The 19,728-nt window shown below is 34.6% G+C and overlaps 1 protein-coding gene across 1 annotated transcript in view; it reads right to left on the bottom strand.

Moving 5' to 3' along the window:
- Window positions 1–6,233, bottom strand: part of Toll-6 (Toll-like receptor 6) — a 138,601-nt gene extending 132,368 nt beyond the window's left edge. The window contains exon 1 of the mRNA XM_076119010.1: window positions 1,931–6,233. Coding sequence (XP_075975125.1) covers window positions 1,948–5,787 — 3,840 coding nt within the window. The 5' untranslated portion in view covers window positions 5,788–6,233 and the 3' untranslated portion in view covers window positions 1,931–1,947. The remainder of the gene's footprint in view (window positions 1–1,930) is intronic.
- Window positions 6,234–19,728: the final 13,495 nt, after the last annotated feature.

Genomic DNA, 19,728 nt, shown 5'->3' with positions numbered 1-19,728 from the left:
TAGCATGGGTTTATCGAAGTAGTGTGCCTAGAGAGTTGTTAGAATGCATGACGTGCTTTTTGGAACTCTTTCGAACCATTAAGAAATAAGTTTTTTATTTTCAAAATGTTGCGATGCAAATACCTTATGAAACATTTGTAACTTGTCCCTTAATTTAGTATTTTTTATCAATACTGTCAGGATAAATATGGTCAAATGCCTACAAAAATATTTTAATGACTGAATTAGTCTTCAAAATCTGTTGTCGATGTGCAATAAACACAAATACTTATGAAGAATATTTATTGTAAAAAATTAGTTTAGTCTAATCAGTCAGTTGGCTAAAACATCGCATTACACAAAGAAGAAATATTTGACTGGTCTAAAACCCAGTGCTAAAAATAGTTGATGACCTAAGTCTTTCAATTAACTGAGATTAAATTGTTTCTATTTTAAGAGAAGCATCATTGTCTAACAAACAAGTCACCGTCTGCGGTTACTTACTAAGCAATAAATACAATCGAATTAATGTTCGACATTATTCAGAAACTTATTTTATTGCCTACATATTTTATTTGGTTCCTTCTCCTACATTACTTATTAGATCCGATAAATTCGACATGCCCGACTTTCCTATTCCCTTTTTTGCTTCGAGACTCAAATTGAATTAGTTAAGGTAGGTAGGAAGTTCTAAAATAATTTCTATCTACTTTTAAAACAAGTTCTTTCATCGTATTTTTTACATGAAACATTTTTTTCTCCTTTGCCTCAGAAACAAGTGATTTCTTTATTGAATAAGTTTGAAAAGATAGATTTTAAAGAAGCCCTTTTATTTCGTTATAGAGCTTGTGAAGCCAATAATTTGATTGTCTTTTGATTCTTCAATGTATTCAAAAAGCGTGAGTCAATAACTTTGCTGAATCAACGCTTGAGTATATTTTGAAAAATGTATTTTATGTATAAGCAGTATTGTATTTCTGTGAAAACTTATGTACTCTCAGCAGTAGATTTAATTATTAAATAGTTGTTTAGCCTCGAACTTTGTATGACGTATTTCACGTATTGTTTCACTTCTACGCTTCTAAGTAAGTCATGTAAAGGAAATTATTCCCTGCGCTAATTTTACAACCACTAGCAGTGAATGTAAACTTTAGTACCGAAGTACATGTTAGAACTCAAGGTACCATTTACCCGCACTAAACTTCGTCGGAGTGACTTTCAATTTTCAATATGTTTGCATATTGGCTGAGTTAGTGTTCGAACCTACTTCCATTTTAACATGCCGATGAGTACCTCCGAGTTTCCAAGTGTGTCCAAGTGTGTTAGAACTTTGTTAGTACTGCCAGCTTCTTGAATATTTTGTTTCTGATAAGTACGATATTTTATATCGTCGTACAGTTTGTCGAAATCATAGAAATTAAATGTCGAACAAAAAAGGTAACACAATAAATGAAACAAAACCAAATAAAATTTTAAAAATGTGTATTTCTTGTTTTCGATTTTTTCGTATAATAATAATTGATTTGCGTATTTACAGTTCTATATACAAAATCATAATATTTACAGACTCTAATGACAATAAGGGTTTTTAACATAACTATAGTAATAAATGCATCTGTACATAATAGCTATAAGTTTTAAACTTTGGCATTATATAATATTTAAGCGATCCGAATATTTAGTAGTCACTGAAATATTTTAACAAATACTAATATTTACATCGGACTATCCGTAGTTTATAAATTACTATCGCAGAAATCAGGAAATTATTCCGTAACAAATTAAAATAAAACTAGCAGCCTATTCTATACAAATAAATGCAAATTCGTGTCAGGCGTCGTAAATCTTATTCTATACAATAAATATAGTGTGGAACAACCTATAATTAATTATCACCATTTGATTGGACTAATACGCTTAAGCGTTGCAAGTAAGTTCAGTGTCTGTTTACCTGCGTTGGAGCATACGCTACGCCCAGAGCTGCGCTTGCGGCGGCATGCGGTGGGGGTGCGCGTCGCGCGTGTGCACACCGGCCGGCAGGGCCAGCCCGTCGCCGAGCAGGGGGGGGAGCTTGCCCGGCGGCGGCGGAGGGGGCGGCGCCGGCGCCCGCCCGGCCCCCACTGGAGACACCGACGCGTAAATATTCACTGTCGACCGGTGATACTGACACTTCCGCAAGTCCGGCATCGCGAACCTCAACTTCTGCCAAAACTGTCTATCACCCCACTCTATACACGTGTTCGCCTTCAAACACAACCTGAGCTCCGGATCGATGTCTCTATTCGGTAGCTCACCTAGCAATATTATTATCAGTCTTCTTCGTCTCTCTTTCAGTACTTCGTGCAGTGCCGTCTTAAACTCGAACCGACACCATTCGTTGTTGATGAAATTTTTAGATAGGACTATGATCGTCCTTTTCGATGACTCTACGGCCTCTATTATCGTATCCGCTACGTATGCCGAAGCGTTAAAATCTCTATAGTGTAGACAGAGCCGGAAACTTGGGTCGGTGGATTCTAGGCCGGGCGCTAACATTTGAGCGACGAACGCCTCGTCTTTCACGCTATAACTTATGTAGGCGTCGAAAAGGCGATCTTTGTCGGCTTCGTCATCAAACGCAGTACTTTTGTAGCACATTCTGAAGCCACAGTGATAGTAAATCCATACTCTGAGCTCGCGTCGCCAATAAAATACACCGCATATTAATGCTGAGCTTGTAATGAACACGCACAGAGATATTAACAGCAGTGGAAGATAATCATTAATTACTTGGTTCTCTATTATGGATGAGCTTCCACCCACTGTGTTCGTGCACGTCGTGGAGTTGAAGTCGATCATAAGCGGTCCCACCGCGTTGGTTACATTGTTGAACACGCATGTTATCTTATTAGCATCTTCCACTTTTCCTAGGTTGTTCTTGAACCAAGTTCGAAATTTATGCAAGTACTGACAATCGCACGACCAAAGGTTCCGAGAGAGACTTATCTCTACCAAATATGGATTCATCGTGAAGTGCCACACCGCGAAGCCGTAAATGTTATTTCCTTCCAAGCGTAGCACTTCTAAATGCCTCAACTCCGTGAAGGTTCGGTTATCGATGTAATGTATTTTATTGTCTTGTAGATGCAACTCGCGTAAATTCTCCAGAGGCGACAATTCGAAACCTAGCAACTCTTTGATATTGTTCTTTTCTAAATGCAATATTGTTAAGCGTTTTAGTCCACTAAATGTATTATTATACAGAGCGTCAATATTAGAGTTATTAGCGTACAATATTTTTAAGTTCTTACGTCCGATAAAAGCATGACTCGTTAGACCACCAAAATTATTACCGTCTAAATATAGTTCAGTAGCGTCCATAGGTATGCTGTTAGGTATTTCCGCATACCCAGCAGCCGAACAGTCCACAATGTTGGCTGACCACGGCTGGTCATGATAACACGTACAGTTCGACGGGCACGTCATTTCACAATCACAAGCGTCAAAATCACAACAATGGCACAGCGTAAAACAGTGAGTTTTATATGTACACAGAAACTGAGATGATTCCGCTTCGATAAGCGGAATATAAGTCCTTTCACGATTGTACAACAATTTACAATAAATGCTCTCCAAGTCCATAACACGAGGGTGTTGCCGTAGATGGTCCAGTTTGTTGATACGTTGTAGCCATTCCATAGTACAATCGCACTGAAACGGGTTTCCACCAATATAAAATTCGGGTAGCGGCCGTCCCGGATCGACCGGAGTTAGACGAAGCGCATTGAGATCCATACTAGTTATCTGATTTGCATACAAATCGACTCTCGTTAAATTGGTTTTTCCAACAAAAGTTTGAGCTTCAACTTGTGTAATTTGATTATCATTCAGGAACAGCAACTCCACACTGCTGGGAATAGAGAAAGCTGATATTTTTGTCATTTTGTTGAAACTCGCATCTAATGTTTGCAATCGTAGTTCTTTATCCAAACGGTAGTTGTTCCCCAATTCCTTGATATTGTTACTGTGTAGATCCAACCACTGAAGTCCCGAAGGGATCACAGTGTAATCAAACCATTCTATTTGGTTATCGGATACGTTCAACCACAATAGAGATGGAATATTTACAAACAAGCCTTGTATTTCAGTGAGCCGGTTGGCATCTAATCGTATAGCTTGCAAGTTTGTTAAAGTTTCGAAAGCGTTCATGTCGATGTGCTTCAATTTATTCCGTGCAAGATTTAAAATCTGCAGAGATGGTAAATCTGAAAACACGTCCTTACTGATGTTTTCTATTTTATTTCCGATAAGACGAAGGCCATATACGTTATGCAAACCGACGAAGCCGGGTTCCTCCAATGACGTTATCTGATTCTCTCCAAGATCAAGAGTCCTCAGTAATCGCATATTTCTAAGCGCTATGGGTACTTTCTTTAAACGATTTCCATTTAAATTCAAATCTTGCAGGGAGGATGTATTTCTGAATGCTTCGGGATGAAGTTCTTCGAGATGGTTATTGTCTATAGATAGCAAAGACAATACGTACAGACCATTTAGAGCGTAGGCATCGATATGGGATATTTTATTGTACGATAGGATGAGCGTATGCAGATTATTCATTGGCGCAAATGTATCAGCAGCTATACTTTCCAGCATGTTATGTTGAACATTCAATATTTGCAGGGTATACAAATCCTTGAAAATTTTCGGGTCCAACTTCGTCAATCTGTTATTTGATAAGTTTAACAATACCATTCTTATGAGACCGGTGAAAGTATTCTCGTTAATCCAAGTACTCGTTAAGTGATTATTAGATAAATCCAACGCCAACAGCTGATCCAAATTGGCGAAAAGACTTGGTGAAAGCACACTTATTGAATTGTTTTGTAAGTATATTTCTTTGATCACCGGCCTGCAATCTTTAAACAGATCTTGCGGGAGAGCAACGATTTTGTTGTTTGAAAGATCAATTATCTGCAGCTGTTTTAGTCCAGATAAGGCTTTGTCAGCAACCATCGATATTTCGTTATCGTGTATATGAAGCTCTTTTAGTCTGCGGAGTGCCATAAATCCGTTTTCTGGCATCAACACAAAGTGGTTACTAGAGGCATCTAGAACTTCAATATCTAATGAGCAAGTTGCGTGAGACATAGATGAGGCCGAGGGAGGAGGTCCATCTTGTTCACTTATCAAGGCTTGATGCATAGCTCTTTCTCTGAATCCCAGATCACTCACATCTTGAAGTCGATTCGACGATACATTTAAATACACTAAATTTGTTAGCGGGCAAAACAAGTTTTCGGGGAACGACCAAATGTTATTAAAACTGAGGTCCAACTTTTCCAACTGTCGAACAGCCGTAAAGCTTTCTGATGCTATCTCTAAACTCATAGCTGCCCACTCCGTATTTTTCGTTCGAATCGTTAAATTTCGAAGGTCTCTTAGGCCAGAGAGTACGCCAGGCGGCCATCTTCCAATTTTACAGTTATCTAAAACAAGTTCACGTAGTTTCACCAGATGCGCGAAACTCCGATCGTCTAGGGAGCTTTTATACATCATTTCTTCATTGCACTCTATCCTTAACGATGTTGTGTGTTCCGAGGGGATGACACTGAAGTTCGTTGTGTCGAACTCGCTGTTTATCGTGCGAAGTTTACAAGTGAGGGAAACTTCATGTGCATCGTTGGGCCCTCTCAACCACCACTGGCAATCATCAGGAGCTTCATATTTGAGAGGTAATGAGCTCTGATCAGCCACATTTAGGCCGAGGACGAACCAAAACAGGATTTGGCAGAAACGATTTCTTGAGGAAGTTTGCTGAAGAGCCATCGTGGAGGAAATCAAATATCAGGGAAGAAAGAAAACAAGACACGAAAGGCTCAGTGTCATGTTTTTTCCGTCGGCGTTCGCGTATTACGTCCCCTTGCCGGATGTGTAGTATCCATCAATTTATGAACTCTGTTTCGGCGTCAATTTAACACACAGTCCGTATCAGAATAATGCTCATGATGAGTGAGTTTCAATTCACAATTCGATAATTTACAGCGTCCTTGGTAACGTAAACAAAATTTTCACACAAACTGTCCACATTAGATATTGCCGAAACGTTAGAATATTTCACTGTAGTTCCTCGTTAAATGTTTACTTGTACGTTAAAACTTGTTGTATTTGATAAAAGTTCATAAACGAGTATCGTATCGCGTTGGTGATAAGCGTGTTTTCACCGTAACGTAATCCGTTCAGAGCGTCGAGAGGCGCGACCGTGCCCCGACGCTGCTACCAGTCGACTGAATGTTAGTATAAGCATTGCAGTCGAGTCGAGTATACGCTCGGGAGAGGGGTGCGGAGCGGGGCGAGATGAACCGAGCGGTGGCGAATGTTCACGACGACTTATTACAATAAATTATTTTTTTCGGAGCTTTAAGCGATCGACTACGTCTCCCAAACCACAAACTTTGAATGAAACCAGGCATCAGCTGCTTTACGAAGTTGAACTGGATTTTATTTTTATCAAATCTATGCAGGTCTTGTTTTGCTTTACACAAGTTTATGAATAGGTATGAATAGATAAAGTGATATTTATTGTGGTTTTTATTAATTCGACGTATGCTTCAAACTTTTTCAGTTATTATTATAATATAAGCTCTAGAACGAAAATGAAGCAGCATATTAAACATAATAAATTATTTTAACAAGATATTTTTTTATAAAGAATTCCAGTGACTGTGAGAAATCCGTTACAACGGCCACCGAAACCATCTAAGTTACGAAATATTTTGCATGCCTTAACGCGATCGATTTAAAGCCTTACTAAGACTTCTTCGAAATTATAAGTAATCACGGGAAGCCTATTTTAGGATATTGCGGTTTACATCATGTGCGTTCAGCAAACTTATGAGTCCGTGAGAGCTAGTTGCTTACTTAGTTTTTTGTTCAATTAGTTTTTGCTACATTATTTCTTGTTTCTAATGGAATTATAATCTGTATAAAAATATTTTTTTACCTTCGGTCGATTTAGAATCTATCTACCTCCAACGCTCTTTCTACAAAGTTAATAAGATTTCATAGGTGCACATAACCTTTTTTAATTCCATTATAGTTATAAAACTGCCCAAAGAAATCGAAATTAACTTACCGCAATATGAATGGAAACTAAAAATCTAACAAAAGACGTTTAAAACGATTCAAAGTATACGTAATAGGGATTAAAGCAACCCTTTTATAAAATGCTAAAATTAAAAAGCAATGGCATAAAGGTATTAAAAGCTTAAGGTAACAAAATTCTTTAACAAAAGAGGTTTTCTGTTAACGCTTGGGAGACCACACTGGCTGTCAGACGACGGAAGATATCATTTTAATCCTTTTAGTTAAGTTGACTATGAAAAGACAGATGCCTTGCCGGCATCCGTGTTTTTCTTTTGTCACTTAGTTCACTCTTAATGGTTGACGTGAGATAAATTAATAGTTTTGATATTAATTCTGATAGCAGCTAAAGTTTGAACTTCTCTTTAGTTTTTGATGTATTGTTTTTGATGAGGAAGTGGTTTTGTTTTGGTTTGATAGATATTGTTTTTTTGAGTAGTTCCGATTTGGTAGTCTTGTGTTTTTTAACTTTGTGTGATATTATACATTTATTAACAAAACTCAGCTTGCACTATAAATATATATTTAAAATTTTAATAATAAGTAGGTACTTAGTATAAAAATTGTAGAGCAAACTCCACCGGAACGAATAGTAAAATAAAATATTTGAAAAAGTGTACCGTTTGAAAAGATTCTGGTTGCATTAATTGAATCTACATGTTTTACCAATAAAATATTTTGTTCGAATAATATTATTTGTATTTGCATAATTTCTTCGAATGAAAATCTATCAAAGGATTTGATATTTTATAAACTGCATGCGGACATATGAAATAAATTTGTGTTGACTTAGTCCCAATAAATTTTATTATGTCGCTTTATAAATTTAATTTGAAAACCCAAACATTCAGTACAATACATCCGTAAAAAAGATCAACTACACTAATTATTGACTATATTAATACAGATAAAATAATTTTAAAAATTTTGTCTAAAGCACTCAACCTTTAAAGGGTTCAAACCTAAAACGTTTTCTACATATCCAAGTAGTTACAAAATCTACCCTTGAATTTATTTTTGCAAGTAGTTGACCTAAAACTTGTGTGGGTGGAATGTAGGTGTACCTGTAATTTAAGCTTAAAACCCTTTATACGAGTACATTGTTTCTCAAGTATGGATGTTCGTTTGAAACTGTAGGTACTCGTAGTTCATTAACTAATTGGTTGTTAATTTGAGTATTTCTCGTTCAATTGATATTTGCCTATAATGAGTATGTTTTGATCTAAATCGGTAATTGACTTAAGGCTATATTTGTTTCTTTGAATTGATTTTCAAGCGGGACTGTTTGTCTAGAGCGTATTTTTATAATGAGCTGTACCAGAGATCTTTGTTTTGAAAATTAAAACGGTCGTTTCAAAACGTAATACATTATCTAATGCATACAGCACCCTCATAATAGAATAATTTACGATTACATTAAAACAATACCTTTGTAACGAACACTTTATGAGCCCTTACGTAAATTCATAAAAACATGTGCGTATGTTTGTTCGTCGCTGTCACAACATCTATATCATTCATCACGGCTCGAGACAAAAGCTTATTCGTAGCAACAATGACGTAATTACCGCTGTATTCTGTTCTAAAAAAACACATGTTAACGTTTCGTTATTTTACAAAACATCTATCAAGGAGACGCCGATGCGTGTTAAAGTTATTACGCCGAAGTGTTTCACATCACAATCTGTCAGCTGAAGGAATGAATAATGATCAATCGTTTTCGCTTATATTCGCCGTAGGGGTATCTCCTTACCCACGCTTAGGTATTTATGTTTTTTGATGAATGCGCGCGTCGGCGTTACGATGAAAATTGTTTGTGCCGATCAATTTTACGAACGGTCGAGTGTATCTATTTTTCTTATAAATAGGTAACCGATTTTTTGTTTACCTGTATCCCATGCTCCGGTTTTGTTACTTTATGGAGCGGCTATCAATCGTACAGCGGCGGTATCCTTGCTACCTTTGTTTTAAGATTCTATTGTTCCCCATTTTTATTGATTTATGTTGAAGTTTTGTGCTACTTTCGAATTTTATCTTTTGTCGTGCAATAACCATTGTGAGTAATTGAAATACATCCGACAATTAAACAGTTTTAATTCGATATGTGCTTCAAAGTGGTTTAAATTCCAGGAATAATTTTCAATGTCTACGTCAAACATGTAGCAAATAAGACGATTTCAAATGAAGAGTTTGACAACATTGAGAAACGTTTCCTTGTTTGTATCTTTGAAACTTTATACAATTTAAATGCTTAATATTACAAGTATGATAACGTTGTGAATATAAATTTGTTTATCTGGGGACTGTATGGATAAGATAAAGGGACGAGTTATAACTGAAGTACAGTATGAGAATGTATGAGGATGTGTAAGGAATAATCTCTGGGACTTATACTAAATGTGTCGTATGACAAAGTAAGGGCATTTTAATTGGTAGGGAGATTTGTGGAAAGAAAAGAAGAATTATACTTTCTTATAAGATATCTCGGGATGCATAAAATATGTATTTACATTGTCTGTTATTTGTCCGTCTGTATTTAAATTTTTAAGGTAATATCGTGGATGAAAGTGCCCATTTTTACGAAATGACTGAAACGATTAAATTGGAACTTAGCAGTATTTCAGCGGTTGTGAAAAAATGAAAACCACAGGCAAAAAACAAAATATAATAAATAATCTAATATTAAAGAAAAAAATGTACATAATATTCTTCTTTTCTCCTAAAATGAATATTAATTTAAGAAGCAGATGTATAGATTTCAAAAATACTAAAGTTATAATAACTACTGTTTACCACAGCGAATAGAACTCGTTAATAAAACCTCTTGTCAGTATTCTCTTCAGAACAACATTAAAAGTATTTGCTGTACATTATTGGTTCCTAGGACTGGGTTAAGAATGTTTACACTTGAAGTGGATGCACTACAATACAGCGGGATAGTATTTGACTTGAACTATCGACTTCTTAAAAGGCTTTTAGAAAAACATTTTAGTTCTACAATGGACACTATTTCAAAACAAATATCATAGTATGTTGGAAATAAATGACTAATTTTTGTTTGAATATCGGATACCATTAATTATAAAGATTCTAATAGATTTTAGCATGGTTGAGGCATTCCCTTAATAAAATGTGTATTAATATTTAATACATGTATATAACACATATTTACAAAATAATGAACCTAGTACAAAAAGTGACCAATTACAGCAATAAAATCACGTAGTGTGCCTACAAATTGGTTGATCTAGCAAAATAGACTCGTTACGTAAATGAATGATTGCCTTCAGACAGTGTTGAAAACAAACGTTTTTTAGCATCCTTGTTACTTATCAGTTGCCTTTCAACATCTGTTATCGAGAACTGTAAAACCAAACCTCGAGAGCCTTGTTAGAGCACTCGAAACGTTCAAGAGTGTCGCAAAAAAAACTGTACACCAAATAAAAATCTCCAGGAAATGTTTATTTACCGTGAATATGTAGAGACGTAAAACAAAATGTGTAAAATATTCACCCCGTGTGTTTTGCACCAAGATACGGTACAAATACGATAACGCGCGTATCCTTGTTAGCATAGAAATTGCGTTTGAGTTACGTTCGTATATTTATGAGTATTTACGATGTTATAGTTAATGTAATCTCTTTTGGAAACTTATTTTGGGCTTGATGAATAGTTGAATAGATAGCCTTAATGAATATGTTTTAGATAAGAGGCTTGGTTTGAATCGTATATTACAGCTGTTTGGTTGAGCAGATTTAATACCATATTATAGGTTCTAGTTTTAAATATAAATAGACGAACGATGAGGTCATAGAATATATTTAAATCTAAAATATTTGATTCTAGAGCACGTATTTTGATTTCAATACACCCGTGGGAAGAAATAGGGTGGTCTACCATATCAGGACATTTATAAAATTTCATACGGAGATTATAAACAGGAAATATTTTTTAGAAAATCAAAAAATCCACAAAATATAATCCCGATTTGATTCGGATAATTCACGGTAGCTAAACGTGTCCCATAAATACCAACAGACAAACACAAAGACGCACACATGCAGTATTAAAAAGTGACAAAGTAAACTTCCTTCAGGAAGCGTGTTAGGTGCGAAATATTTCCTTCTTAAACATTTTTTATTTGACCTCAGTATTGACAGTCACGGCTACTAACAATACTACGTCGGCTATAACGCACAATGACCCAAACCCGAGAAGGGTAAACACGGCTATTGAATAAGAAATACAGTATTTCATAAAACCAGCACCGTACGAAATCAAAATATATGAGACTTGACAATGCGCGTGAATCACTATATTAATATCCTTGAAATCTAATCAAAGCAATTAACAACGCTTCTTTCTATCCGCGGGCTACTTCTCTTCTTTTCACTCTTATATTATTTTGCATCTTGCATCTCGTTCTCGAGGGTTTTTTTTCTAGTTAAAAGGTAGATATGTGACAGGGGATGGGCAGCAATATTTCACGTGCCGGGATCTAAAACGCACCCACGCTCAGGTAGCAAACATTATCACTATAAGCGTTGTTCATAACTAAAAAAGAAGGATTTGGTAAAAAAAGAAGTGCAGCGCTGTGGAGCCGAACACGTCGTAAAATATTTATACGACGAGATGTCGAAAAAGTTTAGCGTGCACATTGTTCGGACCAAACGTTTTAAAAATAAGAAGTTTTAAAAACTGTCCACCAGTACGGACTTACTTTAACATACACGTGTAAACTTTCTTATTTTTTGAGATTATAAAGCTTGCCTATTTACGGAAGCGTAACAAAATATCCAGTAAAATGTCTGCTTCCCAAGTGGCAATGATAAACTTTTATTTTCAATCCTACTGAGCATAAAAACATCAATCTTTATTAGACTAAGAATATTTTGGGAACAAAACTAACATCACATTTCATATACTGGTTGGAATAACTCCATTCATTTCTGTAGTCCGAATTCTAAACGAAACTACGAGCCATAAAAAATAAACATCGAACTGCGAATAAAAAATGACTAACAAAAATATTAATCTGAAAAAAGATAAAGAGCTCTCTGTTCGTTCGATCTTTTCTGCGATACGCGATCTTTTGTGCCAATTATGAGGCAGTTTTTGATATTTTTTTCTCGCTTTAAAAAATGTCAACGGTGGGTGGGAATTTGTGGACAAGTCTAGTAACAAGGTGTTCTTTGTGCCAATTGTATTTTTTACTTAATTTTTAAACAATGCCTTCTTTGTTATTTCGATTATCCTATAAGTCACAAATAATGCAATTAATTTTGATCCTTTAATCTGTTTGCGAAATCAGTATTAACGGTTGTTGTTTTTACAACAAATAAGCCGCACTTCAAAGTAGAAAAGAATTATAATTTAAGAAGGATTACGACTAAACCCTTACTTATTAGCTCAGTGTATTTATACTTTTTTTTTTATTAAAAATGAGATTACTAATGAAAAAAGTTGGATCGAGTTTGAAGAATCAAAGTCAAAGATGCGCTAAGGTACTTCAAAGTTAGCTCTCATAACTCATAATGCCTATATGTCATCATTTTCAATAGATCATTGAACCATGAATAATGCTCTATCAAGTAATATATGAATTTTCTGAAGTATTTCTAGAAAACCTTTACTCAGCAGAAACTTGCGCGTAGCGAAGCAATTATTCGCATTTTGGTGTTCGTATTTATACATTCACATTTTGTTTTACGATTGGCATTTTATCGATTATTTCAGGTTGTATAGCGAGTGGCTACTGTTGAATGAGATACACTGACCTCTGCACTATTGTGTTTTTAGTCGAATATTGTAATTTTGTGGTATTAATACGGATCGGAAATAAAGTATACAGGATTATTGATTTATGATATTGATGGAGTAAAGGTTTTTCTTGCTAATCGTGGGAACTTAATAACTTGTCATCTTGCCAACTGTTTTAAGGGATGGAAATCCTGGCTCTTGTTGTCAATGAAATTAAACATATTGTAACAGAAAATAGAACTATTCTTTTGGAAGTTGGGCCTTATAAATCAAAGAAGAAAGTATTAACCCACATATTACTTTTTGTTTCGCGTTAAGCACGTACTTGGAAATAGTAGTCTCAGTAAAATTCTAGAATAAGTCTTCAATTTTATGTAAATCTTTAAGGCGCTGACATTCAGAAAATTTGTGCCGACACGTGTTTTGAATAATTTAAGAGTACCACGCTCAAACAGATGCTGTAAGATACATATAGCACGGTACATAAAAATCCATTTATTTTTCACGAATGTCATTACTAAGTAAGTGTTTAATAAATAAAGACTATTGCAAAGGCGTATTCAAACAATACTATTTATATTCATGCAAAACCACGAATTGGATAGCTCTAACATTGAACGAAATGTGTTTGTGAGAGTGCGATTTTTATAAAACAATTTACATTAATTACAACCATTTTTGTATGGATTTATTCGACTGTACAATAATAAAAATATGTAAATTTTTTATCGGAGCAAGTCATTGATATCGTAAAATGCAAAGTTGCTAACGATGACTGACATAATGTGATCACCATTTAAATGCAAATTTTCTTTTATGTTTTTACAGAATGACACAAAAACGTATAAACGTCAAATAAACTAGCACTGTTTTTATTACTTTTGAACCGGACTAGTGGAATTATACATTGTGTGTATGCCATTCATGGTTTTTACTGATTTACGGGAACGTCGTACGGCTATAACTTGGTTTTTTCCCATACTTGAATTAAAGTTAGATTATTAGACGACATAAATGTAGTTTGAGATGGACTCTACCTGTGATAAACTGCCAGTATAATTTACAACAGATACGTAATTATCCTTTCCTCGAGCTGAGCCACTTTTATGCTAACCTGCATCAAATGACGTGTATACAAAAAACCTCTTATTCAATTTAGGTTCATAAGTACTTTATCTTCGAAAATATCTTTTTTATATTCTGTCTTCAAATATAAATGTGAATTGGTTACTTTTAAAATAAGAGTCGCAAAAACGAGTGCTATTAGTTCAAATAAAACTGAATACAACTTTTTAAAATGTTTGCTGCTCTAAGTGGTTTTTATTTTTTCAGGTTTTTCTATTTAGCAATTAGAAGTTGGAGTGTGGTGACACATTGCAAATGACTCGAAGGACTTATAAATCTCAATTAATTTGTGGACGTAACACGTCAACTTTAAAAAACAGTGACAACCCTTATCACATCTATTAGGGTTGTAATTTTCTCTTAATTTAACATTTCAGGTGATTTGGTTGAATAACATTTTTGTTAAAATCGAAATTCAAGAATTTTTCAATGTTTTAAAATAAAAATCATTATAAATTCTTCAGAAAAATAAACTCTTCGTTTAAGTAAACAGAAAATGAATATTCATATAAACCTCTATCATACTCGTAAAAATATTTCTGTGAAACCAATTACGTATTTACCTTTACAAATTGAAACTTTCGAGACATGAGAAACAATCAAAAATACATTCACGTATCAAAGTTTTAATTTATTTACAAATTAAATTGCTTATGATACGTTATTTAATACATAAAACTAATTTCACAAACAAGTTCTTAAACTTTATTCGAGTTCTTTACAACTAAAATACGGGCAAAGTTATATCTACACAATTTCAGCTGCGTGTAAATCTACAAAGGATTTACAAAAGTTTTATAAGTTTCAGGTAACGCCTAGTTACAAAACATTTTTATTGAATTTAAGACAAAGGCATTTTTCAATTGCACGTCCCTTTGGTTCTGTCTATCTTGCGTGCAACGGTGGTTGCGGAATTTCATTTAGTGCACGGCAGCCCTAACCTCATACGATGCTGGGGTTCCATTTTATGACTATAGAATACGAACGCAATACTTGACTTACCTTTGCAATATTAAAATTATTCTACAGAACGTTTCATGAAAGAGCTAGTTTTGGTTTTGCTCTGAATATAATAAAACCATGGTACACTCGCCCACGACGGTTAGATATGTATGTATTCCATATAACGACTAAAAGGTTGTCGATGCAAGTAATAATATAGGTTTCCTGTCCGTCAAAATCCTTGGGAATAACACATGATATGGTGTGAAAATAATCAATGTAAAGTAACGTAATAAATCAAATCGATATTCCGTGCTTTCAGCGTTAAGAACCGTGTGTCGAAGTCATTCCTACGCGGAGCGATGCAGGCAAATTATACCAAACTCAGCGGGGTCCGGGACTTGCTTAACGCAATGTACAGGATACCTCTCACTAACATAACGATTTATCGATGTCTGTTGCATGATATACTCGATTACTTTCTTTTAGGTTTAAATCTGTGAAACATTGTACGACTGCTAGCGTTTTACTATTGCTCAGATCATGCGTAACTTGCTTTACTATTGCGCGATTTCATAAGCTAAAAAGCTGATTTATTCTAAGGAATATATCTTCGCATTTTTTTTATATAATATATTTTGTATTTTTAAATTTCACATTCGATGGCGATACAATAAAACAACCCGGTAGGTGTAGAAAAATTGCGCTACCTTCATTGAAAAGACATTCTTTAATTAATTTTCTATGGAATAAGACAATGTTTCTATCGCTCATCAATTCAACTAATTTTGTATCAACATCCAAATCTCAAGCATTTCCGGGAGTTTGACATTTGTTTGAGAGGAGCTCGGTTTTATTTTATCTGGAGTTCACGATCACGGTGCAGGTTAACTCGAATCCAACTTATGTTTGTTATAGATACACATTATTTCTATAAGATAACGCTAGAAGAATTTTACGACAGTTTTATTCGAGAATGTGATTCGGGGTTACGTTGACCGATATAAAATCTGTATTAATTCTAATTAATAGAATATTTTAACAAGGTTTAAGTGGCGACCTCGCGCGATATAAAACGTGTAAGTGCCCAATTATATATTTAATCTTATCTTTAATGACAAATTTTATTTCACGATAACAATCAAAGCAATGAAAACATGTTGAAGAAATTTTAATTAACGGTCAAATATAAAGAAATATTTCAAACATTCTAATTGGAAAAAAACGTGTGGTGAATGATGATGAATGGAGTTGCAATAAGTTTTTACCGGTAACTTTTAAACATTGAATTGTATAAAGATTATATATTATGTACCCAGTTACATTGATTAAACTTGTTTTTGCCTGTGACTTCAGTCATATAGGTAACAATTACACGGTAAAACACTTTATTATTCAATTCCTTATTCGACAAATTACAATAAAAACAGTTTACAATACAACATTAATACCGGTGACATCAATACTGACAATACCGATTGATTGTTTCGCGGCACTTTCCAACGTTCAAACTTATCCGAAGATTTGACAACCGTTAAAGCGAAGTTAATTCACGTACCTTTGTTGAAATAAACTCGTTAAAATTACAAAAGACATTGTAAACAGGTAAAGTATGGAACCAATCTTGCGAAACAGAGATTATCTCAGTTAAGATAAAAGACAATACTTGGCCGACAAAGATTGAATTAGCATTACAAGATTACAAAAGCATTTCAATCGGTAAGCAGCTTAAACAAAACGACTTTTATGTAACAATACAATGAATTTATTCGTGTGAAGACGGTGATGTCACTCTATGATCTAATCTAGGTGTCATCTTTTGAGTCAAACTTTTAACAGTTATTGCTTCTACTTAAAGAAAACATTAACTAAACCTCCATTTCCAAACAGATTGTGTTTTGAGAACATTATTACATTTTGCTTGCAATATAAGGTTCTGAGTTCAAATCCCGGGTCAGGAAAAGTGTCATTGGAGTTTTGAAAATATGTGCGTGGTAAACCAATCAATACGAAATTCGTGATGATTTTATTTGAATATCAATAATTTTTTTCACTATTTTAGAAAAAATATTACACAAATTCATCAAATAGCAATTTACTCACTTTAGTAAGTTTCATGCTTTCATGAATAATATTATATTCCAATATCATAGTCTTAACATTTTAATACACCAAGAACTTTGTAGACATGTAAAAACTTGAGCTTATTGGATATTAATTTGGGAGAGCACGCCGATGGTATTAGCGCATAATTAAAAAACTTCAAGCATTGACTTAAAACTTCATAATTGCAGTCACCAAATACTAGTTTCAGTACTTAGTCTTTATAAAAAGATGTGTATTAATTAGTATTTTAATGACATATTTTTTATTTAAAATCTATAACTTTCAGCTTTTAAATATGTTTAAAACTACTCAGTAAGACTTTTTAATTGTCACTAAAATTATGGTTTCAATTTCTATCTCATTTCATTGATATATCGATTTTTATCCCAGCAAACGGTCAAAGGATCAACGTGGGTTAAATTGCGGGATAGCTTTTCATATTTTATGTTATTTCTATTGCCATGGTAACCTCTATCTACGAGTATATCACGCTAGTTAGTCCATTGAAATGTTACAATTTGAGGGCCGAATATTGCATTTCTTAGAGGACGCAATTTTATTTTTGGGACATGTAGGGGGGGTCAATAGAAGCTTAACTTGAAGTTTGTGGGGTCGCCACCCTTGTCCCCCGGCCGCCATCTTGGAAAAGGGGTGGAAACACTTTTTTCGCTATATCTTGGAAACTACGCGTCTTACAATAAAATTGTAAAAGCATAATTTGTAGCAAATTATTTTGTCTACAAATATGTTGAATAACCTTTTGTCCTATATTAACAATTAAAGAAGTTATAAGCAAAATAGTGATTTTTTTTTACAAACATTTTCTTTCCGAATCCGGTCTATTTCGGAGCGCTGTTACTGAGTTTCTAATTAATGAAATAAAAAAAAATATAGGGCTAAATTTTCCTCGCAAAATTATCTACAAGATTGGTCCGAGTTAATTTTTTTAAATATATTCATATCAGTTTAGCCTTTTTTCCAAACTATGTTGGAGTCGGCTTCCAGTTTCACCAGATGCGGCTGAATACCAGTGTTTTACTTGGAGTGACTGCCTGTCTGACCTCCACAACCCATTTACCTGGGATATAAAACGATACCCCTCGTTAAGACTGGTTGCCAGACTTTCAAGCTTCTGAGTACTGTTAACGACTGTCGAATATCTTCGAAAATGACAGCTGGGACCCACAATTTAACGTCCCTTCCGAAATAGGGAGGAACTCGATATGTGTAAGATGGTCACCCATCCACCAAACAACCTCGGCAAGCGTAGCTTAACCTCAGAGACCCATCCGCGCGGCTGTCGCTAAAAAAAGTTATAGAGCAATAAAGAAAATAACTATAAAAAAAATTGCACTTTTCGGCTTATAACTTCTTTAATTGTTAATTTAGGACAAAAAGTTATTCAACATATTTGTAGACAAAATAATTTGCTACAAATTATGCCTTTACAATTTTATTGTAAGACGCATAGTTTCCGAGATATAGCGAAAAAAGCGTTTCCACCCCCTTTTCCAAGATGGCGGCCGGGGGACAAGGGTGGCGACCCCACAAACTTCAAGTTAAGCTTCTATTGACCTCCCCTACATGTTCCAAAAATAAAATTGCGTCCTCTAATAAATGTAAATCTCATGTAACATTTCAATGGACTAAGTAGCGTCATTTGATTTTACGAACCCATGCTCATGCACATGCGCTTCTGAAATAATTATCGCAATTTCAAACCATATTTTGGGCATAAGTACCAGATTTCATAAACGCTTTCAGATAATCTCTCTTTTGTCTTCTACTCAATAACGTCCTTATTGCACTAATTGATACAAAATTTATAGTCATAACATACTCGTGACTGTACAACGTATATCAAACGAACAATTTAAACTATCATCACGATACATAATATGAGCAATGAAGATGAAACATGAAACGGCGCAAATTGAAGTGTGGGTGACCGTAACAGTATTATATCCTCGCACCATCAGTTATACGAGGGTTCCCGTACAATGGGTTAACTTAATCAAAATAACATATTAACATCTAACTTAATAGCTATTATGTTCTGTATATAGCAGTTTGCATAATCGTATAGGAGCATTTAACAGGTCTTCTAATGGTTACAAGTTGAGGATCAGTTGTGAGAAAGTTGCGGAAGCGGTTGCGATGGTCGCCCTCGGACGTACACACTAGTTGTGACCGCACATACCGCTTATACTAGAATATATTTGCTAAACTGTACCGTCTAGCTGTTCGTAATTGCAGAAGTCTGTTAGTTGGTGAATGAATATATTATGTTTGATAACTGAGTGCCCGCAAACGGTTATGATGTGAGCGAGGAAGTTTTAGTCTCTGTTATTGCTTTAACTAAGGACAGTTAGTGTTTATATGTTGCTCAATGATTGAATAACTTTTCTATTAAAAGCTAGCAGCTTTTAAAATAATGCAGTATAAATATAGGATATTTAATCAACTAGTATATAGTTTAACTTTACGTTTCTTCTGAATCCGTTAGACTGAAATATAAAGCAAGAAAAAAACTGCTTACGGTTACAGCGCTCAGTGAACTTTAACCCCGTTCACTCAGATGTGTAAAAACATTTGTAGACAGTTCAAAAGCTCAAGCTTCACTTAATACTTTGCAGATCAAACGAGTAAGTGTAAAAGCACTCAGAGACTACTGATTTAGTATATTTGTACGAA

The sequence above is a fragment of the Anticarsia gemmatalis genome, chromosome 10 (assembly GCF_050436995.1).
Source record: "Anticarsia gemmatalis isolate Benzon Research Colony breed Stoneville strain chromosome 10, ilAntGemm2 primary, whole genome shotgun sequence".
Classification (NCBI taxonomy): Eukaryota; Metazoa; Arthropoda; class Insecta; order Lepidoptera; family Erebidae; genus Anticarsia; species Anticarsia gemmatalis.
This window is presented reverse-complemented; position numbering and strand designations above follow the sequence as displayed.